Source organism: Astatotilapia calliptera, chromosome 23 (assembly GCF_964374335.1).
Source record: "Astatotilapia calliptera chromosome 23, fAstCal68.1, whole genome shotgun sequence".
Lineage (NCBI taxonomy): Eukaryota > Metazoa > Chordata > Actinopteri > Cichliformes > Cichlidae > Astatotilapia > Astatotilapia calliptera.
Genome location: NC_137443.1, coordinates 49,225,698 through 49,240,581, shown reverse-complemented (window position 1 = coordinate 49,240,581; position 14,884 = coordinate 49,225,698). Strand labels below are relative to the sequence as shown.

At 41.8% G+C, this 14,884-nt stretch overlaps 1 protein-coding gene across 1 annotated transcript in view; it reads left to right on the top strand.

The window, feature by feature from the left end:
• The window catches only part of plcd4a (phospholipase C, delta 4a), a 67,496-nt gene that overhangs the window by 21,160 nt on the left and 31,452 nt on the right, over window positions 1-14,884 (top strand). Inside the window, exons 5-10 of the mRNA XM_026158256.2 lie at window positions 1,052-1,181; window positions 1,734-1,965; window positions 2,111-2,312; window positions 10,235-10,379; window positions 14,279-14,431; window positions 14,575-14,742. Of these exons, the coding sequence (XP_026014041.2) occupies window positions 1,052-1,181; window positions 1,734-1,965; window positions 2,111-2,312; window positions 10,235-10,379; window positions 14,279-14,431; window positions 14,575-14,742 (1,030 nt within the window). The remainder of the gene's footprint in view (window positions 1-1,051; window positions 1,182-1,733; window positions 1,966-2,110; window positions 2,313-10,234; window positions 10,380-14,278; window positions 14,432-14,574; window positions 14,743-14,884) is intronic.

Genomic DNA, 14,884 nt, shown 5'->3' with positions numbered 1-14,884 from the left:
GAAAAACTCAATGCATCATGGGAATCCCCCGGCAGCCTAAGTCTATTGCAGCATAACTAAGGGAGGATTCAGGGTCACCTGGTCCAGCCCTAACTATATGCTTTAGCAAAAAGGAAAGTTTTAAGCCTAATCTTGAAAGTAGAGATAGTAGCAATATGCTTAATGCTTAAGCAATAGAGGTACTGTACATATATATATAAAAAAAAAAAACACCCAGCACGCCCCTGCGGGCGGTTTATCCTTCAAGCTCGGGTCCTCTACCAGAGGCCTGGGAGCTTGAGGGTCCTGTGCAGTATCTTAGCTGTTCCCAGGACTGTGCTCTTCTGACCAGAGATCTCCGATGTTGTTCCCGGGATCTGCTGGAGCCACTCGCCTAGCTTGGGAGTCACCGCACCTAGTGCTCCGATTACCACGGGGACCACCGTTACCTTCATCCTCCACATCCTCTCGAGCTCTTCTCTGAGCCCTTGGTATTTCTCCAGCTTCTCGTGTTCCTTCTTCCTGATATTGCTGTCATTCGGAACCGCTACATCGATCACTACGGCCGTCTTCTTCTGTTTGTCTACCACCACTATGTCCGGTTGGTTAGCCACCACCATTTTGTCCGTCTGTATCTGGAAGTCCCACAGGATCTTAGCTCGGTCATTCTCCACCACCCTTGGAGGCATCTCCCATTTTGACCTTGGGACCTTGGGATATATATATGTATATATATATATATATATATATATATATATATATATATAGATAGATAGATAGATAGATAGATAGATAGATAGATAGATAGATAGATAGATAGATAGATAGATAGATAGATATACATACTGCACTTTGTCATAGTATAGGCCCTTACCAGGCCCCTGTGACTCTTTTAATTGTGGTGTTTATTGTGACTTTACTATTTTTATTCTTTGTCATGATGCTGTTAGGTAACAATTTCCCTTGTGAGATCAATAAGGTATCTCTCTGTCTATCTTTACAGTGACCATTGTACCATTACTGTAGCAAAAAAAAAAGTTTTATTAGAAAGTTCCTTGATTGTTGTACTCAGATGGATTGGTGAATGGTTCAAAAAGGCAGACAAGAACAATGATGGCAGGATGAACTTTAAGGAAGTGCAAGACCTGCTGAAGATGATGAATGTGGACATGAATGAACATCATGCTCACCACCTTTTTACAGTGAGAGACCTGTACTAAATGTGTATACTAACAAAGTATACACATTCCTGTGATTTAAATATTCAGTATTAAGGTTGTTTGGGTTCTGTTGTAATTTTCTTGGTACTAGGATTAGGAGATTATTAAATCCAGTTCTTTGTATTCTTCAACGAACAAGAAAGACACGGCTCAAAGTGGTCTAATTCAAAAGATCTTTAATTTGACATATTCCAGAATATGGAGACTAGGCACACACAGCAACGCCAGCTCAAGTCTCAGGCAAAAACAGGAAGCTTGGTTATTTATATACTTCATCTAGACGTCACACACACTTTAAGTTTCGATCAAACACTCTACTTAGTTTCACTTTCGGCCTGCAGCTCCTATTTTTGCAAAAGCATGCAGTTTCCTGTCAGCCTGCGACCTAGTTTTACACTGAAGTTTGGGCCTCTCATAAAACAATCTAATCAGCAAATAAGCATTAAGAATATATATTTATTTCTCAACAAGATCTTACACTTTGATGCATCTGTCCACCTGGCTACAGTACACATTTTTTGCCTCTTGTCTCAGATGGCTGATAAGTCCCAATCAGGTACCCTGGAGAATGATGAGTTTGTGCTCTTCTACAAGATGTTGACTCAGCGAGAGGATGTACTGAAGGTATTTCAGGAATACTCTGTTGATGGTCAGAAGCTATCCCAAAGCAACCTGGAGGACTTCCTTAGAGAGGAACAGCTTGAGGGGGATGATATCCAACTGCATGCTAAGCAGCTCATTGAGTGCTATGAACCCTCGGACAAAGGTGCACACATTGTAAAGAATACACTGCATCTTGATGTTTTGTTTGAATATAATTTTTATGACATTAGGATCAGTCTATTCCCTCATGAGATTTTATGGTACAGTTAGCACATTACACCATTGACACCATCTTACTGTCATTCCAGCCAAGCGCATGAATGCCATGACATTTGATGGCTTTTTGATGTACCTCGGCTCAGCTGAAGGCTCCATTTTTAACCCACAGCAGAGGGGGATCTTTCAGGACATGACTCAGCCACTCTGTCATTATTTCATCTCATCGTCCCACAACACCTACCTGATGGAGGACCAGCTCAGAGGACAAAGCAGTGTGGAGGGATACATCAGGTAGCAGTACTGGCTTAAAATTACCATGCTTTGATCAAATTCACCCCAACATTATTCTAAAATATGTTGCACATGAAGAGCTGGGGTAGCTAGTGAACCACTCCTTCTAACAAGCGTGTCTGCAATATGCTAGCTTGTCCAGAGATACTTCTAGAGAGTAGTACCTTGAAAGAGTAGGGGTTTGTAAAATTGCACAGTAAGCCAAAACATGGTTGCTCACAGCTAATTCATCAGGTTGAGATTTATCAGTACGTATTCGTAGTCCAAAGTTGGATTATCATCAATTTTGATCATTTTGGTTTGCTTAAGTCACGCACAAGTAAATACTGGACTAGATCATTAATAATTAAATGCTTTCCTTTGTAATCATTTTTGTATATTTGTAATATTCTTCTTATGTATTTCATGCATGTATTATTTTAAGACAGGTGGGGATTATGTCTCCTCCCCCCCCGTCTTCATCATTAATGATCTAGGCCAGTATTTACTTGGGCATGACTTAACCAATTAACCAATACCAACCTGTTATATATCAGCTGATTTATCTATGAAGATGTGATTGGTTCATTTGAATTTTTTTCTGTTTTCTGAAGCACACTTCTACTACAGGGAGTGCAGAATTATTAGGCAAGTTGTATTTTTGAGGAATAATGTTATTATTGAACAACAAGCATGTTCTCAATGAACCCAAAAAACTCATTAATATCAAAGCTGAATGTTTTTGGAAGTAGTTTTTAGTTTGTTTTTAGTTTTAGCTGTTTTAGGGGGATATCTGTGTGTGCAGGTGACTATTACTGTGCAGAATTATTAGGCAACTTAACAAAAAACAAATATATACCCATTTCAATTATTTATTTTTACCAGTGACACCAATATAACATCTCCACATTCACAAATATACATTTCTGACATTCAAAAACAAAACAAAAACAAATCAGCGACCAATATAGCCACCTTTCTTTGCAAGGACACTCAAAAGCCTGCCATCCATGGATTCTGTCAGTGTTTTGATCTGTTCACCATCAACATTGCGTGCAGCAGCAACCACAGCCTCCCAGACACTGTTCAGAGAGGTGTACTGTTTTCCCTCCTTGTAAATCTCACATTTGATGATGGACCACAGGTTCTCAATGGGGTTCAGATCAGGTGAACAAGGAGGCCATGTCATTAGTTTTTCTTCTTTTATACCCTTTCTTGCAGCCACGCTGTGGAGTACTTGGACGCGTGTGATGGAGCATTGTCCTGCATGAAAATCATGTTTTTCTTGAAGGATGCAGACTTCTTCCTGTACCACTGCTTGAAGAAGGTGTCTTCCAGAAACTGGCAGTAGGACTGGGAGTTGAGCTTGACTCCATCCTCAACCCGAAAAGGCCCCACAAGCTCATCTTTGATGATACCAGCCCAAACCAGTACTCCACCTCCACCTTGCTGGTGTCTGAGTGGGACTGGAGCTCTCTGCCCTTTACCAATCCAGCCACGGGCCCATCCATCTGGCCCATCAAGACTCACTCTCATTTCATCAGTCCATAAAACCTTAGAAAAACCAGTCTTGAGATATTGCTTGGCCCAGTCTTGACGTTTCAGCTTGTGTGTCTTGTTCAGTGGTGGTCGTCTTTCAGCCTTTCTTACCTTGGCCATGTCTCTGAGTATTGCACACCTTGTGCTTTTGGGCACTCCAGTGATGTTGCAGCTCTGAAATATGGCCAAACTGGTGGCAAGTGGCATCTTGGCAGCTGCACGCTTGACTTTTCTCAGTTCATGGGCAGTTAATTTGCTCCTTGGTTTTTCCACACGCTTCTTGCGACCCTGTTGACTATTTTGAATGAAACGCTTGATTGTTCGATGATCACGCTTCAGAAGCTTTGCAATTTTGAGACTGCTGCATCCCTCTGCAAGATATCTCACTATTTTTGACTTTTCTGAGCCTGTCAAGTCCTTCTTTTGACCCATTTTGCCAACGGAAAGGACGTTGCCTAATAATTATGCACACCTGATATAGGGTGTTGATGTCATTAGACCACACCCCTTCTCATTACAGAGATGCACATCACCTAATATGCTTAATTGGTAGTAGGCTTTCGAGCCTATACAGCTTGGAGTAAGACAACATGCATGAAGAGGATGATGTGGACAAAATACTCATTTGCCTAATAATTCTGCACTCCCTGTATGTGTTACTATGACCCTGATGAAGGCCACAAGCCGAAACGCGTTGGTCAGTCAAAAAAATTGTTCCTCTTTCCTTTAAGTGTGCTGTCTTTAAGTGTGCTCTGCCACTAAGAGTACTCCTTGGGTGGTTCAGTGGAGTTCAGCTTGTTTTTTTTTTCTCTCTGGCATACCTCTTTAAGCAGCTGGCCAAGGCTGTGAGTCTTTGGTTGGGAGTTTCCAAGGCTTCAGTTATGAACAGCACTTTTTAGGTACCTCTTTTATTATCGCACCTTTCTACAGCTCCGATAGTTGGCTAACTTCCCTCCATTATGGCTTGATCTTGGCTTCTTGTCTCCTTCTCCATGGAGGGCACTTCTTCTTGTAGCTGTTCATTTTTGAGCCAGGCCACATCTTCTAGTAGACCTTCAGAGGGTCTTGGTAACTGGACACTTGCTACGGAGAGTCCAGGTTTCTGTTGGAGAACTTGTCCCCTTGGTGCTCAGAAAATAACCGAAAACTGAACATCCTATCACGGGTAATGGGAAATACAGACTCAGTCGTGAAGCTCTGGATGCAAAGCAGACAGTGAGTTTATTTACAGTCCCAAAAAAACAGTCTTAAACATGAAAAGAAGTGCAATAGTCCAACAGTGCTTTTCTCCAAATTCCCAGTAGTGGTGCAGGTGAGTCTCCCCAGTGGTAATCCTAGCAAGCTTCTTCTCTCCAACCCTCCTCCCCGTACTTTTCCTCCTAAAAGACAAGCAACAACAACAGATGAGCAGGTTAACCAGCTAAAGCTACATCACCAATAACGAGCACACTTTACTTACGAGTACAAACCAGCGTCGACTGCCATCTGGACACACCGTTACCTCAGCCCAAAATGGGGGCTGATTAGTGACAGCTGGGTTGAAGATTAGGTACAGGTGTGTTGTCTGCTGAGCGGAGACACTTCCGGGTCAGGGGTCGCCACACTCTCACTCTCCCAGAAGCAGACCCAGAGGGCGGGGAGAAGAACAAAAGGGAGAGAGCACACAAGCACACCACAAGCAGGTCGTCCAGGGAGGACCTGAAACAACTTATCATGAACTTTGGGAGGCACAGGCAGGTCCACTCCCCACCTTACAAATGGAGAATGGCTTCACAAACACCATCGCCCCGGTAAAGAAGGCCCAGCAGCGGATTCACTTCCTCTGTGTCCTCAGGGAGAATAACCTGTACTGGAAGATGCAACTGGCCTTCTACGACTCCTCAATGGAAAGCGTTCTCTCCTACTGCTATGGTGTTTGGTACACAGGGGTCAAACACTATCAGCAAACACTTTCCTCGCAAAACCCACCCCTGCCCACCCACCTCATCAATATGAGCCATGGTCTGAGTAACTCTCATCACTAAGGCCAATCACACACAGACTCTACTCAGACCAAGTCCTTTGCTCTACTTTCAAGCACTTTGCAACCTTTTCTCCAACGTGTTCCTTTTCTATTGTTTTTAATAGATTCGTCTTGATTGTATATATTTCTCCTGTTTGTTAATTATACCTGCTGTCTTACTATTTATATTTTATTTATCCACAGTTGGTGTGGAGCACCCATAATTTAATTTTACATGTGCAATGGAAATAAAGGGCAATTCAATTCAATTCTTATTACGACACTTAAAACAGAGCAAAGTGGCTTAATGCTTCCCACAACGTCTACTTTTTAAATTTAAATGTAAAATTCTAAATTTTAAAAGTAAGTAGACAATGATTTAATTGATTTCAGAATTTTCTTCTCAATCAATCAATCAATCAATCAATCAATCAATCAATCAATCAATCAATCAATCAATCAATCAATCAATCAATCAATCAATGTTTATTTCTATAGCACATTTAGAAAGGACCAGTGTCCACAAAAGTGCTTCACACAAGTGCCGGAATGCAGGTTACAACAAAAGACAACAAAAACAGTTACAGTTATGTAGCACAAATGCAGACCAGGTGGAAGTCCGAACTAATGTGCTTAAAAGGCTAGATTAAACAAGTGAGTTTTTAAGCGCGATTTAAGTCTAACTCTAGTCTTTCGGCGGAGCCTTGGTTGCACTAAGAGCAGTTGGTTAGAGGATCTAAATGCTCTTATGGGGCTATACAAGTCGATGAGGTCAGTTAGGTAACTTGGTGCCAGGTTATTTAAAATTCTAAAAGTATACAAAAGGATTTTAAAAACGATATGGTATTTGATGGGGAGCCAGTGTAGATTGGCTAGAACAGGGGTGATGTGATCATGCCTTCTGGAGCCAGTTAAGAGGTGTGCTGCGGCATTTTGAACTAATTGCAAGTGTTGGAGGAGAGAGAATTGGAGGCCGAAATATAGCGAGTTGCAATAGTCCAATCTAGAACTAATGAAGGCGTGGATAAGCTTTTCAAAGTCTTAATGTGGAATATAGGGCTTTGCCTTGGAAATTTGGCATAGCTGGTAAAAACTCATTTTTGCAACTGTGGGCACTCACTCGTGCCCACAGTTGACTAGCTTTTCTAACTGGAAAACATTCTTATCACTATACTCCGCTGAGTTTAATAAAATAAAGAGAGGGCCTTGACATCATATTATTTTTAAGTGATTATTTCTCATCCATTAAATGTATCAATGAAAATATTAGAATAACACAAGGGATACCATGAAAGATTTGCTAATAGTCTTAGTTTGGAAATTAATATTCAATTCAATTTTATTTATATAGCGCCAAATCACAGCAACAGTCACCTAAAGGTGTTTTATATTGCACAGTAGATCGTACACTAATAGATACAGAGAAAAACCCAACAATCATATGACCCCCTATGAGCAGCACTTTGGCGACAGTGGGGAGGACAAACTTCCTTTTAACAGGAAGAAACCTCCAGCAGAACCAGGCTCAGGGAGGGGCGGGGCCATCTGCTGTGATTGGTTGGGGTGAGAGAAGGAAGACAGGATAAAGACATGCTGTGGAAGAGAGACAGAGGTTAATAACAGATATGATTCAATGCAGAGAGGTCTGTTAACACATAGTGAGTGAGAAAGGTGACTGGAAAGGAAAAACTCAATGCATCATGGGAATCCCCCGGCAGCCTACGTCTATTGCAGCATAACTAAGGGAGGATTCAGGGTCACCTGGTCCAGCCCTAACTATATGCTTTAGCAAAAAGGAAAGTTTGAAGCCTAATCTTGAAAGTAGAGATAGTGTCTGTCTCCTGAATCCAAACTGGAAGCTGGTTCCACAGAAGAGGGGCCTGAAAACTGAAGGCTCTGCCTCCCATTCTACTTTTAAATACTCTAGGAACAACAAGTAGGCCTGCAGAGCGAGAGCGAAGTGCTCTAATAGGGTGATATGGTACTACAAGGTCATTAAGATAAGATATTATGAAAATGTTTCCTCCTTAATTTAAATATTTCTTTTTAGTGTTAGATTAAATTCAAAGTCAGCTGTTTAAATAAGAACAGAACATTTTTCATCAGGGGATTTGACGTGAAAATATCTTAAAAATTTATTTTGTGACCCAGAAAGAGTAATATTTCAAACTCCGCCACTCTGCGTTCCTCCGCAACTGCCTTGTTTAAGTTTTGGACAAAATGCATTCTGGGATATTTGCCTGGGTTTGGCTACAGTAGCTTGCGAGCTGTAAATGTATGTCTTCTAATGATGCTGCCTAAGGGAAGCATGCATAATGTAAATAGGATTGGTCCTGAACCCTGTGGAACTCCATAATTAACCTCAGGCTGGCTGAAACTCTTCAAATAAACCATTCCTCTGCAGATGATCTGTTAGCTGTTTGACAACTACTCTTTCAAGGATGTTTGATATAAAGGAAGGTTGGAGATTGGCCTATAATTAGCTAAGACTGCTGGGTCTAGAGATGCTTTTTGAGTAAAGGTTTAACTACAGCCAGCTTGAAGGCCTGTGGTACATAGCTGATTATTAGAGATAGGTTGATCATATTTAAGATTGAAGCAATACAGTTTTTTCTGAATGCTTAAACCCTAACTGTGATTCTTATAGCACAATTCCTAAAACTATTAATACTTATAGCAAAACCACTCACTGAGTTTGCAAAACTAAAAGCACAAACACTGCTTTGCACTCAGCTTCCAAATGATCAACACACTCCTAGCAAAACTATACACATTTATGGCTGTTATTTACAGTATTTTGCCAACTGTCTGGCACACTGTCTCATGTGAAAACTGTGTTAGATAATTAGTTCACTTTGCAATCAGCCTACGCACTATAAATAAGCTACAGGTAAGCTGTGCGTGTGGAGTACAATGGAGGGAGCAGGAAGAGTGAGAAGAGTGAGAATTAGAGGAGGCCGAGGAAGAGGACGTGGAGGTGAAGAAGTAGGACGAAGAGGACGACAAGGACAAGGAGGTGAAGTTAGAGGACAAGGACAAGGATGAGGAGGGGGAAGAGGAAGGGTAAGAAGAGTAAGAAATAGAATTACTGATGACATCAGAGCTACAATAGTGGACCATGTAATCAACCGTGGAGTGAGTTCCATTTACCACAGCAGGTTTTCCAGGTCCTGGCAGGCAGCAAAAGAGCCCCAGACCAACACACTACCACCACCATATTTTACTGTTGGTATGATGTTCATTTTCTGAAATGCTGTGTTACTTTTACACTGGATGTCGATATGGGACACACACCTTCCAAAAAGTTAAACTTTTGTCTCGTCAGCTCAGAGTATATTCCCAAAGGACTTGGGGATCATCAAGATATTTTCAGGCATAACTGAGATGAGTCTTTGTGCTCCTTTTGCTCAGCAGTGGTTTTTGAACTCTGTCATGAAGGATCTCTTTCTCATGGTGGAGTCACGAACACTGACCTCAACCAAGCGAGGCATTCGGGTCTTTGGATGTTTCTCTTGGGTCTTTCTAACATCTTCATCGCTGTACTAGATTTTGAGGATCTTTTGGCATACTCTACTTTGTCAGACATATCCTATTTAAGTGATTTCTTGATTGAGAACAGGTGGTGGCAGTAATCAGGTCTCAGTGTGGCTAGAGAAATTGAACTCGGCTTTCCAAAGATATAATACACCACCATTAATTTAAGTTATAACAGGGGGTTGCAATGATTTTTTCACACAGGATCCTGTCAGAAAGTCAGTAGAAGCAATCCAGAATCCAGAATGTGTGAATAAAAGGCAGACGGGGTCAAGTGAGTGTAGGCAGGGTTGTCTGGGTGGAGAGAAGTGTTAGGGATGATGTGTGACACAGGGATAGCAGCAAGAGTGAAAGGGAAGGTGTACAAGATCATAGTGAGACAGACTGTGATGTATGGTTTGGAAAAAGTGGCACTGACAAAAAGACAGGATGGTAAGCCGGAGGTGGCAGAGTTGACAATGATAACATTTTCATTTAAAAAAAATGAGTGTATTAGAGGGATAGTTCATGTAGAGGAGTTTGGAGACAAAGTTAGAGAAGCAAGGTTGAAATGGTTTGTGCAGAGGAGAGATGGTGGATATATTAGACAAAGGATTATGATTATGGATCTGCTTGGAAGGGGGAACACAGGAAGACCTCAGAGGAAGTTCAGGGATGTAGTGACGGACATATAAAGGGTTGGTGTGACAGTGGAGGATACTAAAAATAAAGTGACACGGAGGCAGATGATCCACTGTAGGAGCAATCGAAGGAAGAAGAAGAAGAAGAAGATGAAGGATATATTCATGGCCATTGTATTTTTTACCTTTCTGTGAACCAGAACAGAATCAATAATAAAGGAAAGATTGTATTTGTCCTTGTTCTTCAGGGCTCTGAATCGTGGCTGCCGATGTGTTGAAGTAGACTGCTGGGATGGTGCCAATGGAGAGCCCATTGTATATCATGGACACACTTTCACCTCCAAGATACTTTTCAAGGATGTGGTTAGTGCAGTTGGAAACTATGCCTTCAAGGTAGGATCACCTGAGTGGGTTATTTTACACTTTTATAAGGGAATAGCAGTGTTTCGGTTGATAGCTGTCCTACAGCTTAAGCAGAATGCTTTGCCTAAAACCTCTGCTCCCTGAGAAACAGAACAACGTACAATGTATTTAGTATAGGATATCACACCCCCATGTGTCCTGGCTGAAGAAACATCTACTCACACCTTTAAAGCAGATGACCTGTAATGGCACATGTGAGGCCCTGCCTGCACATATACATCCCCGTCATCACAGTCATAAACCAACCTCTTTTTTTTTATTCCAGACCACTCACATGGCTTTACTCCTTACTAATATTCATTACCTCCCTGTCCTTTGGATATTAGAGAGACATCCCTCCGTGCTGAAAGAGAGAGCTGCACAGTAAGCTACATGGAGAATGTAGCCCATGGTGACTTTGAACCCATTAAGAGGCTGCAGTGGGCTGTCTGTGGGAGCCACTCCACAATCACTGGCGCACACCCCACTTTGCAGTTATTTATTTGTAAAACATGTTTGGAATCATGTCTGATTTTCGTTCCACTTCTCACGTGTGCACCACTTTGTGTTGGTCTTTCACCTGGAATTCCAATAAAACTGATTCATGTTTGTGGCTGTAATGTGACAACATGTGGGAAAAGTTCAAGGGGGCCGAATACTTTTCAAGCCACTGTATGTTATACTGTATAACAGATTAATGGGACAGCAGTGCAGTGGCTTCAGAACTTGCCTTAGAAGCCTCTGGTTTAAAATATTTCTTCAACAGTAAAGTAACCCAGTGACAGTTGTCAGTATTTCCACTACTGCACAGCAAACAATAATTGTTAATAGTTCATTTGGCAAATCTCATTTTTCAAATTGTAAACAAATACAGTTTAAAAGATGGTTTCTGTTGCTGCCACAGTATAATTCAGTTTAATGTAACCTGAAATGTCTATCATAGTGGCCAATCATATTAGACCTCGTCTTCCTTTGGGCTCTGCCTCCAGACAGTCAAAAGTAAGTTTATTCATACAAGCAGAAGGTGCAGAGAGCTATCTGTGAGAGCCTAAGAGTATAGCAGCGTGTGCAAAGCAGACACTGTCCCAGGCATGATGGCTTCTTTGTATGCAAGGCTGCTGAATTCTATACGCATGGGTTGTTGAATTGACATGAAAGGAATCTAATTCCAAATTTCATATTTGTTGGAAACTCAATATTGCCCATCCATCTGCTGGTCTTACAGCCAGTCAGGCACAACCCGAGATGATGTGCAGACATTTAAGTTTTCTGTTATCATACAGTGGTGTGAAAAAGTGTCTTTCCAATTCCTGATTTCCAATTTTTTTACATGCTTGTCATATTTAAATGTTTTAGATAATCAAGTAAATTTAAATTTTAGATAAAGATAACACAAGTACACACAAACTGTAGTTTCTAAATGAGGGTGTTTATTATTAAAAGGAAAGAAAACAAATCTGCGTGGCCCTGTGTGAAAATGACTGACCCTCCCTCGTTTTAACATAAACTGACATCTTTGGAGAGCTGAGTTCAGTTTCTCTACGCAGACCTGATTACTGCCAACACCTGTTCTTATTCAAGAAATCACTATACAGGACCTGCCTGACAAAGTGGGGTAGACCAATAGAACCTTTAAAAGCCAGACATCATGCTGTGATCCAAGGAAATTCAGGAATTAATATGAAACACATTTATGGAGATCTCTCAGTCTGGAAAACCATTATCTGGCTTTATTATGGCCTTATAAGGCCATTTTTAAAGCTGTGGGAGTACAGTGAACCACAGTGAGAGCCATTGTCCACAAATGGCGAAGAGGTCACAAAGACCCCAGAACAACATCCAAACAAGGCCTCAGCTGCCTCAGTTAAGGTCAGTGTTCATGACTCCACCATAAGAAAGAGACTGAGCAAAAATGGCATGCATGGCAGAGTGTCATGGTCCTGGGTTTTGACCCAGTGTTTTGCATTTGAAGACTTTTGAATCTTGGTTATTCATTATTGTCGTATTCCTAGGGTAACTTATATTTCCTAGTTCAGTTTTCTTATGTGTTTGAGATTTTCTGATTGTGTTTATCCCTTGTGGTTCTGGTCTAGTTCCCTGAGTGTTTTCCTTTCCCTTTGTTTCCTGTGTATGTCAGTCTTGTTCTCATTTCCCACAGTCTTTGTCTCTGTGTTCTGTCTTTACTCCTTAGTCTCCCTGGCCTGTTGTGTCTCTCGCTCCCTCTCTCTTTGTTTCTTAGCCATGTCTCTGTTTCGTCTCCCTTACCTGTTCCCATGTTACTCTCCTTATATTTCTTCCTTTGTCTCCTCTGTCTGTTATGACCTGTGTTACCACCTGTTGCCCATCCTCTCGTTATCCAGTGTATTTAAGTCCTCAGTTTGTATTTGCTCCTCATCACATCATCAGTCTTCAGGTAGTCCTCCGGTCATGTTACCCCTGTGCTGTGTGCTCCATGCTTTGCTTTCTAGTGTCTAGCTACTATGCCAAGAGTTTAGTGTTTTGTATTTTTAGTTTGTAGTTATCGGCAATAAAGCTGCTTAAGTTCAGGTTTTGTCTCCAGAGTCCTGCATTTGGGTCCTCATCCTGGCTGCCACACAGCCAGACCTTGACACAGAGTTCCAAGACAAAAACCACTGCTGAGCAAAAGGAACTTAAAGGCTAGTCTCAGGTTTCCCAGAAAACATCTTGATGATGCCCAAGACTTCTGGGAAAATATTCTGAGGAATAACGAGAAGAAAAGTTGAACTTATTGGAAGGCATGTGCCCCATTACATCTGGCATAAAAGTAACACAGCTGTAAACACATTGTCAGAAAAGGAACATCATACCAACAGTAAAATATGGTGGTGGTAGTGTGTTGGTCTGGGGCTGTTTCCCTGCCTCAGGACCTGGAAAACCTGCTGTGGTAAATGGAACCATGAATTCTGCTGTGTAGCAAAACATCCTGAAGGAGAATGTCCATCCATCTGTTTGTGACCTGAAGCTAATGTGCACTTGGGTTTGGCTCTGGATTCAAAATGGACAAGCAAATCTACCTGAATGGCTTAGAAAAAACAAATGAAGATATTGGAGTAGCCTAGTCAAAGTCCTGACCTGAATCCAACTGTCATGTTCTGGCTTGACCTTAAAAATACAGTTCATGCTTGAAAACTCTCCAATGTTAATGAAATCCAACAATTCTGCAAAGATGAGTGGGAAAAAATTCCTCCACAGTGCTGTAAAAGACTTCCAGTTATGACAAATGCTTGATTGCAGTTGTTGCTGCTAAGATGCTAAGCTGGCCAACCAGTTAGTAGGTTTGGGGTCCAGTCACTTTTACACAGGGCCTGTCTTTATAATAAACGACTTCATTTTGAAACTGCATTTTGTGTTAACTTGTGTTATAATATTTTAATTGGTTTGATCTGAAATATTTAAGTTTGCCAAACATACAAATATAGGAAATCAGGAAGGGTGCAAACACTTTTTCACACCACTGTAGGGGCGATCGTGGCTCAAGAGTTGGGAGTTCGCCTTGTAATCGGAAGGTTGCCGGTTCGACCCCCGGCTTGGACAGTCTCGGTCGTTGTGTCCTTGGGCAAGACACTTCACCCGTTGCCTACTGGTGGTGGTCAGAGGGCCCGGTGGCGCCAGTGTCCAGCAGCCTCGCCTCTGTCAGTGCGCCCCAGGGTGGCTGTGGCTACAATGTAGCTGCCATCATCTGTGTGTGAATGTGTGTGTGTGGATGACTGGTTGTGTAAAGTGCTTTGGGGTCCTTAGGGACTAGTAAAGCACTATACAAATACAGGCCATTTACTATTTTTACCATTTCACTGTAACTGTTTCCAGTCTTCAATTACAAAAGGTACTCACTCCCTCCATCTCTCTTCCTCCTCCTCTCCCCCATTCAGGTATCACAATATCCAGTCATCCTGTCCATTGAGAACCACTGCAGTGTTGAACAACAGAGAGTCATGGCACATCATCTAAACCACATTCTTGGTGACAGGTTGTTGAAAACTATACTGGATGGCAAGGCCCCCATCAGACTGCCCTCTCCTGAGGTGAGGGCTGTAATCTATTGTCCAACTCTAATGCCATATCATTTGATAGAAATGCAAATTATCAACTACTAGAATGCTAAATTCAAAGAAACCCCGAACACCTATGGTATATGTTAAAGATGACTTTTTGACCCCTATGTTAGGATCTTAAGGGGAAGATTCTTGTGAAGGCGAAGAAAGATGGTGGTTTAGAGCAGAGTTTAAGTGGGATGGTGGAAGATTCTCTGAATGGGGAGGTCAGCGATGACGATGAGGCAGCTGAAATTGATGAAGATCACCCACACCATGAGAGTATCCATTGCAGACTCAAGGTGGGTCTAGATGTTTGACACAGTCTCACAACTCTCAGACAACCCACTGTGCATGTGCTGATGATCCAGTCTGATATACAGGGTGGGCCATTTATATGGATACACCGTAATAACATGGGAATGGTTGGTGATATTAAAGTCC